The 16,180-nt window shown below is 47.2% G+C and overlaps 1 protein-coding gene across 16 annotated transcripts in view; it reads left to right on the top strand.

Moving 5' to 3' along the window:
- MYCBP2 (MYC binding protein 2) overlaps nucleotides 1–16,180 on the top strand; it is a 705,517-nt gene that overhangs the window by 228,744 nt on the left and 460,593 nt on the right. For all 16 annotated transcript variants that reach the window (XM_063952980.1, XM_063952968.1, XM_063952974.1 and 13 more), the window contains one exon: nucleotides 15,600–15,681. In XM_063952980.1, coding sequence (XP_063809050.1) covers nucleotides 15,600–15,681 — 82 coding nt within the window. The remainder of the gene's footprint in view (nucleotides 1–15,599; nucleotides 15,682–16,180) is intronic.

The raw sequence follows: 16,180 nt of genomic DNA, 5'->3' as shown, positions 1-16,180 counted from the left end.
TGCACTGGCTCCTCCCCCTATGACCCTCCTCCAAGCCTCAGTTAGATTTTTGTGCCCGAACGAGACGGGTGCAGGCTAAGGGGCTCTCCTGAGCTGCTTAGTGTAAAAGTTTAAAGTAGGTTTTTTATTTTCAGTGAGACCTGCTGGCAACAGGCTCACTGCACCGAGGGACTAAGGGGAGAAGAAGCGAACTCACCTGCGTGCAGAGTGGATTGGGCTTCTTAGGCTACTGGACATTAGCTCCAGAGGGACGATCACAGGCCCAGCCATGGATGGGTCCCGGAGCCGCGCCGCCGGCCCCCTTACAGAGCCAGAAGAGTGAAGAGGTCCGGAAAATCGGCGGCAGAAGACGTCCTGTCTTCAATAAGGTAGCGCACAGCACCGCAGCTGTGCGCCATTGCTCTCAGCACACTTCACACTCCGGTCACTGAGGGTGCAGGGCGCTGGGGGGGGGGGCGCCCTGAGACGCAATAAAAAACCTTTTTTTGTCAAAAAATACATCACATATAGCTCCTGGGCTATATGGATGCATTTTTAACCCCTGACAATTTTTCCATTAAAAAGCGGGAGAAAGGCCGCCGTGAAGGGGGCGGAGCCTATCTCCTCAGCACACTGGCGCCATTTTTTCCTCACAGCTCCGTTGGAGGAAGGCTCCCTGACTCTCCCCTGCAGTCCTGCACTACAGAAACAGGGTAAAACAAGAGAGGGGGGGCACTAAATTGGCATATTAATATATACAGCAGCTATATTAGGGAAAAACACTTATAAGGTTATCCCTGTATATATATATATAGCGCTCTGGTGTGTGCTGGCAAACTCTCCCTCTGTCTCCCCAAAGGGCTAGTGGGGTCCTGTCCTCTATCAGAGCATTCCCTGTGTGTGTGCTGTGTGTCGGTACGCTGTGTCGACATGTATGAGGAGGAAAATGGTGTGGAGGCGGAGCAATTGCCTGTGTTAGTGATGTCACCCCCTAGGGAGTCGACACCTGACTGGATGGTCTTATGGAAAGAATTACGTGATAGTGTCGGCACTTTACAAAAGACTGTTGACGACATGAGACAGCCGGCAAATCAGTTAATACCTGTACAGGCGTCTCAAACACCGTCAGGGGCTATAAAACGCCCGTTACCTCAGGTCGATACAGACACTGACACGGACACTGACTCCAGTGTCGACGGTGAGGAAACGAACGTATTTTCCAGTAGGGCCACACGTTACATGATCACGGCAATGAAGGAGGTTTTGAACATTTCTGATACTACAAGTACCACAAAAAAGGGTATTATGTGGGGTGTGAAAAAACTACCCGTAGTTTTTCCTGAATCAGATGAATTAAATGAGGTGTGTGATGAAGCGTGGGTTTCCCCCGATAAAAAACTGCTAATTTCTAAAAAATTATTGGCATTATACCCTTTCCCGCCAGAGGTTAGGGCGCGTTGGGAAACACCCCCTAGAGTGGATAAGGCGCTCACACGCTTATCAAAACAAGTGGTGTTACCGTCTCCTGATACGGCCGCCCTCAAGGAACCAGCTGATAGGAAGCTTGAAAATATCCTAAAAAGTATATACACACATACTGGTATTCTACTGCGACCAGCAATCGCCTCAGCCTGGATGTGCAGTGCTGGGGTGGCTTGGTCGGATTCCCTGACTGAAAATATTGATACCCTGGACAGGGACAATATATTATTGACTATAGAGCATTTAAAGGATGCATTTCTATATATGCGTGATGCACAGAGGGATATTTGCACTCTGGCATCAAGAGTAAGTGCGATGTCCATTTCTGCCAGAAGAGGGTTATGGACGCGACAGTGGTCAGGTGATGCGGATTCCAAACGGCATATGGAAGTATTGCCGTATAAAGGGGAGGAGTTATTTGGGGTCGGTCTATCGGACCTGGTGGCCACGGCAACGGCTGGGAAATCCACCTTTTTACCCCAAGTCATCTCACAGCAGAAAAAGATACCGTCTTTTCAGGCTCAGTCCTTTCGTCCCCATAAGGGCAAGCGGGCAAAAGGCCACTCATATCTGCCCCGGGGCAGAGGAAGGGGAAAAAGACTGCAGCAGACAGCCTCTTCCCACGAACAGAAGCCCTCCCCCGCTTCTGCCAAGTCCTCAGCATGACGCTGGGGCCTTACAAGCGGACTCAGGCACGGTGGGGGCCCGTCTCAAGAATTTCAGCGCGCAGTGGGCTCACTCGCAAGTGGACCCCTGGATCCTGCAGGTAGTATCTCAGGGGTACAAATTGGAATTCGAGACGTCTCCCCCTCGCCGGTTCCTGAAGTCTGCTTTACCAACGTCTCCCCCCGACAGGGAGGCGGTATTGGAAGCCATTCACAAGCTGTATTCCCAGCAAGTGATAATCAAGGTACCCCTCCTACAACAGGGAAAGGGGTATTATTCCACGCTGTTTGTGGTACCGAAGCCGGACGGCTCGGTCAGACCCATTTTAAATCTGAAATCCTTGAACACTTACATAAAAAGGTTCAAGTTCAAGATGGAGTCACTCAGAGCAGTGATAGCGAACCTGGAAGAAGGGGACTATATGGTGTCTCTGGACATCAAGGATGCTTACCTCCATGTCCCAATTTGCCCTTCTCACCAAGGGTACCTCAGGTTTGTGGTACAGAACTGTCACTATCAGTTTCAGACGCTGCCGTTTGGATTGTCCACGGCACCCCGGGTCTTTACCAAGGTAATGGCCGAAATGATGATTCTTCTTCGAAGAAAAGGCGTCTTAATTATCCCTTACTTGGACGATCTCCTGATAAGGGCAAGGTCCAGAGAACAGTTAGAGGTCGGAGTAGCACTATCTCAAGTAGTACTACGACAGCACGGATGGATTCTAAATATTCCAAAATCGCAGCTGATTCCGACGACACGTCTGCTGTTCCTAGGAATGATTCTGGACACAGTACAGAAAAAGGTGTTTCTCCCGGAAGAGAAAGCCAGGGAGTTATCCGACCTAGTCAGGAACCTCCTAAGACCAGGCCAAGTGTCAGTACATCAATGCACAAGGGTCCTGGGAAAGATGGTGGCTTCTTACGAAGCGATTCCATTCGGCAGATTCCACGCAAGAACTTTTCAGTGGGATCTGCTGGACAAATGGTCCGGATCGCATCTTCAAATGCATCAGCGGATAACCCTGTCTCCAAGGACAAGGGTGTCTCTCCTGTGGTGGTTACAGAGTGCTCATCTCCTAGAGGGCCGCAGATTCGGCATTCAGGATTGGGTCCTGGTGACCACGGATGCCAGCCTGAGGGGCTGGGGAGCAGTCACACAGGGAAGAAATTTCCAGGGCTTGTGGTCAAGCATGGAAACGTCACTTCACATAAATATCCTGGAACTCAGGGCCATTTACAATGCCCTAAGTCAGGCAAGACCTCTGCTTCAGGGTCAGCCGGTGTTGATCCAGTCGGACAACATCACGGCAGTCGCCCACGTAAACAGACAGGGCGGCACAAGAAGCAGGAGGGCAATGACGGAAGTGGCAAGGATTCTTCGCTGGGCGGAAAATCATGTGATAGCACTGTCAGCAGTGTTCATTCCGGGAGTGGACAACTGGGAAGCAGACTTCCTCAGCAGACACGATCTTCACCCGGGGGAGTGGGGACTTCACCCAGAAGTCTTCCACATGATTGTGAACCGTTGAGAAAAACCAAAGGTGGACATGATGGCGTCCCGCCTCAACAAAAAACTGGACAGATATTGCGCCAGGTCAAGGGACCCTCAGGCAATAGCTGTGGACGCTCTGGTAACACCGTGGGTGTACCAGTCAGTGTATGTGTTCCCTCCTCTTCCTCTCATACCAAAAGTACTGAGAATCATAAGAAGGAGAGGAGTAAAGACTATACTCGTGGCTCCGGATTGGCCAAGAAGGACTTGGTACCCGGAAATTCAAGAGATGCTCACGGAAGACCCGTGGCCTCTACCTCTAAGAAAGGACCTGCTCCAGCAGGGACCATGTCTGTTCCAAGACTTACCGCGGCTGTGTTTGACGGCATGGCGGTTGAACGCCGGATCCTGAAGGAAAAAGGCATTCCGGATGAAGTCATCCCTACCCTGATCAAAGCCAGGAAGGATGTGACCGTACAACATTATCACCGTATTTGGCGAAAATATGTTGCGTGGTGCGAGGCCAGGAAGGCCCCTACAGAGGAATTTCAACTGGGTCGATTCCTGCATTTCCTGCAAACAGGACTGTCTATGGGCCTAAAATTAGGGTCCATTAAGGTTCAAATTTCGGCCCTGTCAATATTCTTCCAAAAAGAACTAGCTTCTGTTCCTGAAGTTCAGACGTTTGTCAAGGGAGTACTGCATATACAGCCTCCTTTTGTGCCTCCAGTGGCACCTTGGGATCTCAATGTAGTTTTGGGGTTCCTAAAATCACATTGGTTTGAACCACTCACCACTGTGGACTTAAAATATCTCACATGGAAAGTGGTAATGCTGTTAGCCCTGGCTTCAGCCAGGCGTGTTTCAGAATTGGCGGCTTTATCCTATAAAAGCCCTTACCTAATTTTTCATACGGACAGGGCAGAATTGAGGACTCGTCCTCAATTTCTCCCTAAGGTGGTTTCAGCATTTCACTTAAACCAGCCTATTGTGGTGCCTGCGGCTACTAGGGACTTGGAGGATTCCAAGTTTCTGGACGTAGTCAGGGCCCTGAAAATATATGTTTCCAGGACGGCTGGAGTCAGAAAATCTGACTCGCTGTTTATCCTGTATGCACCCAACAAGCTGGGTGCTCCTGCTTTTAAGCAGACTATTGCTCGTTGGATTTGTAGTACAATTCACCTTGCACATTCTGTGGCAGGCCTGCCACAGCCAAAATCTGTAAAAGCCCATTCCAGAAGGAAAGTGGGCTCATCTTGGGCGGCTGCCCGAGGGGTCTCGGCTTTACAACTTTGCCGAGCAGCTACTTGGTCAGGGGCAAACACGTTTGCTAAATTCTACAAATTTGATACCCTGGCTGAGGAGGACCTGGAGTTCTCTCATTCGGTGCTGCAGAGTCATCCGCACTCTCCCGCCCGTTTGGGAGCTTTGGTATAATCCCCATGGTCCTTTCGGAGTCCCCAGCATCCACTAGGACGTTAGAGAAAATAAGAATTTACTTACCGATAATTCTATTTCTCATAGTCCGTAGTGGATGCTGGGCGCCCATCCCAAGTGCGGATTGTCTGCATTACTTGTACATAGTTATTGTTACAAAAATCGGGTTATTGTTGTTGTGAGCCATCTTTTCAGAGGCTCCTTCTGTTATCAGGCTGTTAACTGGGTTCAGATCACAAGTTGTACGGTGTGATTGGTGTGGCTGGTAAGAGTCTTACCCGGGATTCAAAATCCTTCCTTATTGTGTACGCTCGTCCGGGCACAGTATCCTAACTGAGGCTTGGAGGAGGGTCATAGGGGGAGGAGCCAGTGCACACCAGGTAGTCCTAAAGCTTTTTACTTTTGTGCCCAGTCTCCTGCGGAGCCGCTATTCCCCATGGTCCTTTCGGAGTCCCCAGCATCCACTACGGACTATGAGAAATAGAATTATCGGTAAGTAAATTCTTATTAATTCTTCAGATTACTGATGACCCAGAGCCTGATACTGCCCCTAAGAAACCGGACAGATTGAAACGTAAGAAAGTGATTAAACAAATTTTACACCATTTTGTTGACATACGTCAGAAAATCCAGGAAAGAAATTCACGCCTCACAAGAAGATGCTGGCTCGCTATCCCCTCGCGGCGGAGCTAAGTAAAAATTGGGAGACACCCCCGCCAGTGGATTAGCAAGTGGCGTGGCTGGTGATATCCTCAGCTCTGCCTGTTACTACCGTCACGTCTCTGAAAGAACCGACGGATAAGCGTGTGGAGGGTTGTTTAAAGGCGATTTACACCTTAGCAGGTACTGCGCATCAGCCCACCATTGCAGCGACTTGGGCTGCAGAGGCTTTTGAAGCGTGGGCTCAGGAGTTGGAAGCTAAGCTGCCTTCAAACGCTTCTGATCATTCTAGAGCAGCTAGACAATGTCTTTCGTATATTGTCACAGCTTTATTATTACATTAAGGAGGCGGCTTCTGATGCCGGTATTCTAGCAGCGAAGGCTTCTACTACTTCCATTTTGGCTCGCCGGATTCTCTGGTTGCGGTCATGGTCTGTAGATCTGGACTCTAAGAAAACCCTGGAGGTACTCCCTTTTAAGGGAGACATTCTTTTCAGAGAAGACCTTAACAAGATTGTGGTTGACTTAGCCTCTGCTAAAACAGCTTGTCTGCCTAGTAATGCTCCTTCGGTACCGAAGGCTAAGAGTACTTCCTTTCGCTCCTTTCGTCCTTCAGGTAAAGCAAAGGGTTAGGCGTACCCGAAACAGGCTTGCACTTCTAAACCCAATAAGCCCAAACCTAAACGGGCCTGGGCTGCCCATCTGCCTGCTTCCAAAACTGACAAGCCTGCTGCAAGACGGGGCGGGCCTCCCTCTGGGGGATCCCAGGGTGGGGGGCCGACTTCTAGGGCTTACCCAGAAATGGTTGAAGACCACTTCAGATGCCTGGGTATGGGAAGTCATCACTCGAGGTTACGCCGTATCCTTTCAGAATCGTCCCCCTCATCGATTTTGCCTGACAGACGTCCCTTCAGATCAGGTGAAGGCAAAAACTCTTTATTTGGTGGTACAGTCCCTCCTGGACACAGGAGTGGTAGTACTGGTTCCTCTGGCTCAGAGAGGCAAAGGATACTATTCACCGCTGTTCCTAGTCCCGAAACCGAAAGGGTCCTCTCGGCCCATCCTCGTCCTTGAACAAATTTGTGAGGGTCTCCAAGATTCGTATGGAAACTCTTCGCTCTATTGTACTGGCCTTGGAAACTGGAGATTTATATGGTCTCCCTGGACATACAGGATGCTTACCTGCATATTCCCAATGCAATGTCGCATCAGCAGTAGCTGAGGTTTGCGGTTGGCAACCTCCATTACATGTTTCCGGCGTTACATTTTGGTTTGACCACGGCTCCGCAGTCTCACCAAGGTCATAGCGGTAATGACGGCTATACTCCGCCGTCAAGGGGTCAGGATCCTGCCGTATCTGGATGACTTGTTGATCCTGGCGAATTCCCCAGAGATTCTCCTACGCCATCTGTATCTGACGCTCCAGTTTCTGCAAGCCCACGGGTGGCTCATCAACTGGATTAAATCTTACCTGGTCCCTGCTCAGAGCATGGTGCACCTGGCGGCGTTGTTAGACACTCGCAGCCAGCGGTTGTTCTTGTCTCAGGAGAAAGTCCTGAAACTTCAGGACAGGATTCGATGCTTCCTATCTCGTCCGCAAGGGTCAATACATTCAGCGATGCAAGTGCTAGGTCTCATGGTGTCCGCTTTCAACATGGTGGAGTATGCTCAATTCCATTCCCGCCCTCTACAGAAATTGATTCTTGCCAAGTTGGGACGGCCTGCCTCACTGGATCAGGTCTCACATGATCTCCTGGTCTCCGGAGGTCCGTCTGTCACTGTGCTGGTGGCTTCAGGACCAACGATTGAGCAGGGGTCGTCCCTTCTGGATCTCCAACTGGGTCCTTCCGACGACGGATGCCAGTCTGAGAGGTTGTGGTGCGGTGTTGGAGCAACACTCCCTTCAGGGTCGGTGGACCAAGGAGGAGTCTCTCCTCCCGATAAACATTCTGGAACTGCGGGCGGTGTTCAATGCTCTGAACTTGGCCCATCATTTAATACAGAACAGACCTGTTCAAGTACAATCGGACAACGCCACCACGGTGGCGTACATAAATCATCAGGGCGACACTCTCAGCCGCATGGTAATGAGGGAAGTTTCAACAATTCTTCAGTGGACAGAACGCCATCTGCCAGTGATATCGGCAGTGTTCATCCCGCGGGTCCTAAACTGGGAAGCGGACTTCCTCAGTCGTCAGTACGTACACGCCGGAGAGTGGAGCCTCCATCCAGAAGTATTTCAACTCCTAGTGGACAAATGGGGCCTCCCAGATGTGGACCTGATAACGTCTCGACACAATTTCAAAGTTCCGGTCTTCGGAGCAAGGACAAGGGATCCTCGAGCAGCGTTCGTGGACGCACTGGCAATTCCATGGAACTTTCGGCTGCCCTACGTGTTCCCTCCAGTGTCACTCCTGCCCAGAGTGTTAAGGAAATTCAAGCAAGTAGGAGGAATCCTACTTCTAATGGCTCCAGTGTGGCCCAGACGGCACTGGTTCTCAGATCTTCAGGGTCTATCGTTAGAGCGTCCTCTTTTGCTTCCACAATGACCAGACCTCCTCGTTCAGGGCCCTTGTATCTACCAGGATCTGGCCCGGCTGGCTCTTGAAGCTTCCGTCTTGAGGGCCAAACGATTTTCTGAGGCGGTCATTCAAACTATTTTAAAGGCCCGGAAACCGGCTTCTGCCCGGAATTATCATAGGGTCTGGAATTCTTACTTTGCTTTGTGCGCCACCAACAATTATGACGCTTACAAGTTTAGTACGGCCAAAATTTTGGCCTTTTTACAACAGGGCATGAACTTGGGCCTTCATCAAGGTTCATATTTCTGCCTTGTCGGTTTAGTTCCAGAGAAAAATTGCGACCTGATGTTCATACGTTGACTCAGGGTGTTTTGCGGATTCAACCTCCTTATGTCCCGCCTGTGGCTCCTTGGGACTTGTCGGTGGTTCTGGAGGCGTTGCAAGAGTCTCCGTTTGAGCCTCTTGAATTGCAGACCTTAAGTTGCTTTCTTTAATGTATTGTTTCTGCTGGCTATTGCCTCTGCTAGATGGGTGTCGGATCTGGGTGCCTTGTCCTGTAGGTCCCCATATCTGATTTTTCACAGTGACTGGGCGGTTCTTAGAAAACGTCCTGGGTACTTACCTAAGGTGGTGTCTTCTTTCCACCTTAATCATGAGATCGTGGTTCCAGCCTTTTTCCTCTCCTGAATTGTCTTCCAAAGAGCGGTCTTTGGATGTGGTACGGACTCTCCGTATCTATGTGCTGGCCTTCCAGCTCCTGCTACCATCAAGACCAATTCTACTCGGTCTGTTGGACCTTCTTGGACGGCCCGCCGTGGTGCGACCCTTGAACAATTGTGCAAGGCAGCTTTGTGGTCCTCAGTGAACACGTTCATAAGGTTTTATGCCTTCGATACTGCCGCTTCCCAGGATGCTTCCTTTGGACGTCGGGTTCTTGTGCCTGCTACAGTGCGTCCCCTCCCATGAGGAACTGCTTTAGGACATCCCTAATATCATTCCCTGTGGAGCCCAGTGGTACCCCACAGCAGAAAACGAGATTTATTGTAAGAACTTACCGTTGTTAAATCTTTCTGCGAGGTACACTGGGCTCCACAGGGCGCCCACCCTGACGCACGTAGCTTCTTTGGGTTGGTATGGCATTAGCCGCTGACACTTTCTCCTGTCGTGAGAATTGGTGTATGTGGCTACTAACGGTTGTCGTCTCTTTTACCTGCTACTGCATTGGACTGGTTAACTAAAAACTGAGCTCCTGTGCACGGAGGCGGGGTTATAGAGGAAGCGGCGCTATGCATTCTGGGAACAGTCAAAGCTTTTAGCCTGTTGGTGCCTCGGATCAAGATCCTACACTACACCCCTAATGTCATTCCCCGTGGAGCCCAGTGTACCTTGCAGAAAGATTTAACAACGGTAAGTTCTTACCATAAATCTAGTTTTTTCTGAGTGATCTTTCTAGAATTTATGCGTACTTTAGAAAGAGTCACTCCAACAGCTCCCCGCCGGGTCGCAACAACGCTTACCTACGAGTTCAGTGCTGTTTCGGCGGGCGTCTGTGTCTGATATACTAGCAGGTCCAGCAGACGTTACCAGGATGTGGTTGGAGTACGGGGAGAAGGTAAGGTATCGGTTCCTCTTAGAGGGGGAACGCGGACACAGACGCACTGTTTTGGGAGGAGACTGACGCGGCTGCCACAGAGTGCACCAGCGCTAGGCCTTAGGGATCATAGGCTCCAGGGGGGTAGTATGAGCCTGCGATCCCTAGGGTGGTTGTCAGCAGTGGTGAGTCAGACGCTTCCCTGGTCGCCCCTCCCCCGGTTCATGACCAGTTTCCTCTGAGTCTCCCGCTTCCGTCTGAGACGCTGTGTAATAAGGGGACCCAGTCGCAGCATAGGCGTCTGTGTGATTGGTGCATCAGTGTTCACTTGGGCATCTGTGTTCACTATAGGTTCACAGAGCGATTGTGTACACTAGTAGTTTCTGGATCCACTCAGCGTTCTCAAACGTATTTTTTGGTCCTGGAAGTGAGGTGAAGTCTCCCTGTATCCCACTCTACTGAGCCGGGTAATACAGCACTAAGTTTCTATCTACCTTTTAGTATTAATAGTTAAAGTGCCTGATGCATATTAATCTGATAACAATTGCTGTGGTTTTCTTTTGCTATGCAACTGAATACGTTTAATCTCCTATATAAGGCAATGCAGTAATATATCTCCTACGTACTTGAAATGTATTTGTAGTTGGTTATGTGCTCATATTGCTAATTATACTAATGTATAACCTGTGACTGACTGCTAGTGTGATTGCTGACTACTATAAAAATTCTATCAGTTTTTCTGTGTATTCCGATCCTCAGTGCTGGTGCAAAGCAGGGTAGGGTCGGATTGTTTGTCACTTTAACAAATTTTAAAGCGATTACAGTCACAAATTGTGTAATATAGTAACACTGTAAAAGTGTGTGATTTATTTATCATGTCTAAGAGCGGCAAGGGTGAGGAAAATACACTTTTCACAGCACCAACACTCATTTCATGTTATCTTGCAGAACTAGGTTAACCTATCAGGACTGTTTCAATGGGATTATGTGCAAAATGGTTTAATTGTCTCCAAAGCCTCTTAAGTAACCAAGGCAGGCACAGGTTCTGGTTGAACCTTCGTGGGCTACTTTGCACAGACATTAACCAAGGTAGCTGAGCAGATTATGCCAGCCCCTAGACCAGCGATAGGTTATCCTATTAACCCTTACATGCAACTTCATTCTGAGGTTATCCACCTAGGGAACGGCAGCCTCTTAATATAGGCAGGCTGAAAGGCTGGTGGTAAGTAAATCACATAGACCTGATACAACATCTTCACAGACGACACATGTTTAGCTGAGGACGCATTGCACTTTGGAGGCTCGCAGCTCAGTACATACCTGATATAATTAGTGCTATGTAAATCATTCAATCCTCAGAAGCAGCAGAGCCTATGTTAGAAACTAAGGCAGCTGTGTTTAAACGTCCCAAAACAGCTGATGGAAATTATGTTGGGTTACGCCCAGTAGGAAGTTAGAATTCCAGGAAATGGAATTCCAGTTATACTCGTCCAGCTGGGGACTGTTTAAAAAAAGAATGGTGGCTCCCAAAGTAGATTCGCAGATCTTAGAATGATGCGAAAATCTACATTTATTTTTGTTTTCAAAATAAATAAATGATGTCACGGATAGAGACACAATGGTTTTCTAAAAGACCATTTTTTCTTTTTGTCTGGGACAATCATTAGACCAGCCTTGGCTTCAGCTCAGATAGCGTAAGCAGTGGCATCCTGGGCTGATTCATTGAAAGGGGATCTTTCAATGGCATCTAGAATGCAAAAATTCCATATTGCATATCACACAGGCGACGATAAGCGGACCTGGATATGGGTACTATTGCCTCTCAGACAGCAGCTGCTGCAGCAGCTCGCAGAGCGGGTTGGCTATGTACATGGTAAGCTGACTCAGAATCCAGGAAGGTTCTGGAGTCTTATCTTTGTTATTAGAAATATTCTTTTGGTAAAGAATTAACTGTATTTGAAATGAGATTCCAAGAAAGTGGTTTCTTTTCACTCAAAAATTCAAACCTAGTTTCCAGCTTTCCGATCCTTTCGGAATCAAGGAGAAGCAAAAGTAAAGGGTAAAAGGCAAACAGTCCCAATCCAACAAGTCTAAGAGGACTAAAAGATATTGAGCTACCAGAGGACCTGTTTTCGAATCTGAAGATAAGCCATCAGTTTGATGGTGAGGGCCTCCATCCTGGGGCGACCCAGCGTGGGAGGCTGATTTCTTCAGTTTGCACAAAGCTGGCAGCAGTCTACTACAGATGTCTCGGTGCAAAAAGCGGTATCTCACGGTATGATGTACAGCCACACCACACTGGACATGCCCAATCTTATCTGATCTTGGAAGCTAAGCAGTGTTGCTCCTGGTTAGTACTTGGATAGTAATACCAAGTGCTGTAGGTGTTTTCAGGAAAAACCCTAATTAAAATTGTACCAGCCTGTCTTCAGTGGAACCGAAGACTAGGGCTTTGCAAGAGGCATTTCAGGTGCTTCAGTCAGGAGGGATAATCAGTTCCTTCTGCACAATGAGGACAAGGTTGATTCCAACCTGTTTCTAGTCCAGAAGCCAAATGGGTCATTCCGGCCCTTACTCAATATCAAAGCACTGAACAAGCACTTTTGGGTGCCTCAGGTTTCATATGGAGACTTTACGTTCCATTACTTATGCCATAGAGCAGGAGGATTTAGGGCATTTCAGAATATTCAGGATGCCTATCTACATGGTCCTATAGCACTGTTCCATCAGCGCTATATTAGGTTGATATCCTCCAGCCTCTATTTCAGACCCTGTCATTTGGGCTGACTGCAGGTCCCAGAGTATTCACTAAAATTATGGTAGTGATGGCATCTTATCTCTGTTAGCAGGAGATTATTTTGTAAAAAACCCATACCTCGACGACTTAATAATCCTGGCACAGTCTCAGGAATTGTTCACGGTCATCTGTAACAGACAACTGCTTGTTACAGAGGTATGGTTGGTTCATAATTTAGGCAAATTTGTTTCTGGTTCCTTCACATCGGATGAGTCATTGGGGGCTGTGTTGTAATTGGGTATTCAGAGAGTAATTTACCTCTGAACAAAATACCCAAAATTCACTTAGAATTCAGGAGTTGCTACAAAGTCAAACAGTATCCATTTACGCAGTAATGCATGTGATGGGTTTGGTGTAGACAATTGGACATGATGGCGTATCCTTAGTTCCATTAGATACATCTTCAATGTCTGATCATTTCCTAGTAGAAAGGTTTTCATCAGACAATAAAAGCGCAAATTATGGTCTTCCTCTGGAAGTTAGTAGATCAATAGCTTGATGGTTATTGGACATCCTATCCTGGTCAAATGAAGGCTCCTTTGGATCAAATGGCAACTCTGACAATGGAGGCCAGCCTGTGGGGCTGGGGTGAAGTGTCAGGAAGGCGTTGCTTCCAGGGGCAGTGGACCAAGGAAGAAATGTTGCCAGCCAATAAATATATTGGAACCTCGGGCCATATATATGGCATTTATTCAGGCAAAGAATATCCTTCTGATGAATCCAGATTGAATCTGCTCGGACATGCAATGGCAGTGTCGTACCTCAACCATCAGAGAGGATCTCGCAGCCAAAACATAATGAAGAAGGTAAGTCACACTTTAAGGTGGACAGAACTTCGTTATCCAGCTTTGTCCGCAGTACTAATTCTGGCAGTCCTAAACTGGGAAGCAGATTTTCTCAGTCAACTCGACATTCAGGTAAACGTATGGACTTACACCCCTAGGTCTTAAAAACCCTGGAAGATAATGGGGGTTACCGGAGATGCTTCTCATGCCGTTCTGTCAGAACTACAAAAGTTTTGCATACGTGTCAAGAACAAATCCCAGCGCGATCTTGTGGATGACTTTTCAACTTTTGTCTGGTTTGTGTTTCCACCAATCGCCTTGTGATACAGGGTGATACGAAAGTTAAGACAAGGTAAGGGTGCAGTGATACTAATAGCTCCAGCTTGGTCCTGAAGACATTGATACACAGATCTGCAGAGGATGTCGATAGAAGCTCCATTCCTACTCCTTCAATGGCCAGATCTACTGTCTTGGTTATCACAAACACCTGGATGGACTGTCTTTGACAAAATGACTCTCGAGACCTCCATACTGAAGGCAAGAGGACTCTCCCAACAGGCAATTATGCTCAGAGCAAGGAAAATGTCCTTAGCTCGCATTGATCACCAAATACGGCAAGCCTATATTCAATGGTGTAGAAATCAAACATTTGACCCTTGGTTTTTCAGTGTTTCCAGAGTCTAAGCATTCCTTCAGGCAGGAATGCATAAAGGTTATGGCTGACTTCCTTGAGAGTACAAGTGTCCGCATTGACTGACTGTGTGCTTCCAAAAAGAAAATTGTTAACCTACAGGTCGTGCGCACTTTTTTCCAAGGAATGCAACACATTCAACTTCCTTTTGTTTTCCCTACAGTGCCTTGGGATTTAGGTTAGTCCTAAAGGCTCTTTAGGTTGTCACATTTGAACCACTTGAAAGATTGGATCTTAAATGGTTGCCAGCTAAAGTTCTTTTTCTACTGAGTTTTTGCTTCAGTTAGAAGAATTTCAGATTTAGGGACATTGTTATGCTATTCTCCATCTCTGAATTTTGGTCACTATGTGTTGTTTCAGCAGATTAAATATGTTAGGTAGACACATGTTCTCCATTTACACATTCATTATACATTATGCCTTGATACCTTTGCCTCTCAGGACGCTGAATTCAGGCGAAGGATTCTCCTGTCTAATCAGGAGCGTCCCCACCACCACATTGCCTTGGGACATCCCAATGTATCCTGTGGATACCCTGTGGACCCTGCAGGAGAAATATACGTTACGGTAAGAACTTACCGTTGATAACAGTATTTCTCCTAAATCCACAGGTTCCACAGGTAACCCACCCTGACGCACCTGATTTGAGGATCCTTTTACTCACTAACCTCTTCCATCTTGTACGGAAGGGTGTGCGTGTGTGTTCTTCTCGCCTGATTAGGGCTCTACATGATACTCCTGCCTTGAGCTTTGGAAAACAACTGATTTGCCTGAGCCAGGAAGCGGTATATATGGACAGGCCCGTTGCATGCTGGGAGGCCTAAAAGCTTTGACCGTTTGGTGCCAATCCGCTGTCGCTCCAACATATCCCAGTGTATCCTGTGGAACCTGTGGACTTAGGAGAAATACTGTTATCAACGGTAAGTTCTTACCATAATGTATATTTAGTTTACCAAAAATGCATCTTAGGTGCGATGCAATGTGGCTTAAACGCACTAGGACACTGCTAATTAATTTGATACATGACACTTGTATATCTGTGTGCGATGGAATCCCTGTATGAATCTCAACAGAACTTGGTATGGAAAAAATCTGCAGTTGCTGTATCATAGCACTTCGTATGCAGTTTCAGAGACTCACACACAGGTATGCAAGTGTCGTATATCGAAATTAATCAGCACAGGCTCCTGTCCTAGCTGCATAGTGTTGTGACTAAGATGCGTTTTCAGCAAAAAGGACGCCTGATGCTAGCAGAGTCTCACAGAAGCTGATGTGCCTAGAGGGGCTGTTTGGCGCGACTGCATCAAAGATGTATGAGGACACATCTGAAGTTATTCTGGTCCTGGAAGGAGAAAACCCTTTTAAAGTTTGACAATAAAGGCAAGAATGAATGTTTTATTAAACCCACAATGGTGCTTACCTGGGTGATATTTAGTTTCAGTATTGTATATAATGAAACCCCAAGCTACTTTCACCATTCTGTTTCTGTCTATTGCAGTGGTTTTAATGGAAAATGGTGACGTATACACTTTTGGCTATGGTCAACATGGACAATTGGGTCATGGCGATGTTAGTTGCAGGCAAGTATCAAAAAACATTCAAAACTATATTTAGCTAGTAAATATAACATATTGAAATAGGGATCATAGGTACCTATATTAGAACAGAGGAAACACTTTGTCCCCTGCTTTGTTGTGTAACGTGTGTATACGAGTACTCACAGGGAATTTTTCTTTTTGAAACTGTGTTTTTTCTCTGCATGTAAACTGAAGCACAAATCCTGATTATTCACAAGGCTCAGTTTTTGTTCACTGAAGAATGGAGATCTGTGATTAAATGTTTGGCCATGTCATTTACTGACCTAAAACTAGATCACAAATACTTGTTGATATTTATTTATTCTTCTGTTTCTAAAGCATGAATAGTTTTATAAAGCGTTTGTTCATTTTACAATACAAGAGCACAATTTGCAATTGAGGAATCAAAGGAGAAATAGACGATATTACTGCATGTTTTGAGCGGACAGCCAGCCTCGTGGATGCACAGGACTGACAACATGTCTATTTATTCCTCGTATTA

The sequence above is a fragment of the Pseudophryne corroboree genome, chromosome 2 (assembly GCF_028390025.1).
Source record: "Pseudophryne corroboree isolate aPseCor3 chromosome 2, aPseCor3.hap2, whole genome shotgun sequence".
Classification (NCBI taxonomy): domain Eukaryota; kingdom Metazoa; phylum Chordata; class Amphibia; order Anura; family Myobatrachidae; genus Pseudophryne; species Pseudophryne corroboree.
The sequence above is the reverse complement of the archived record's forward strand: the minus strand, read 5'-3'. Positions and strand labels throughout refer to the sequence as shown.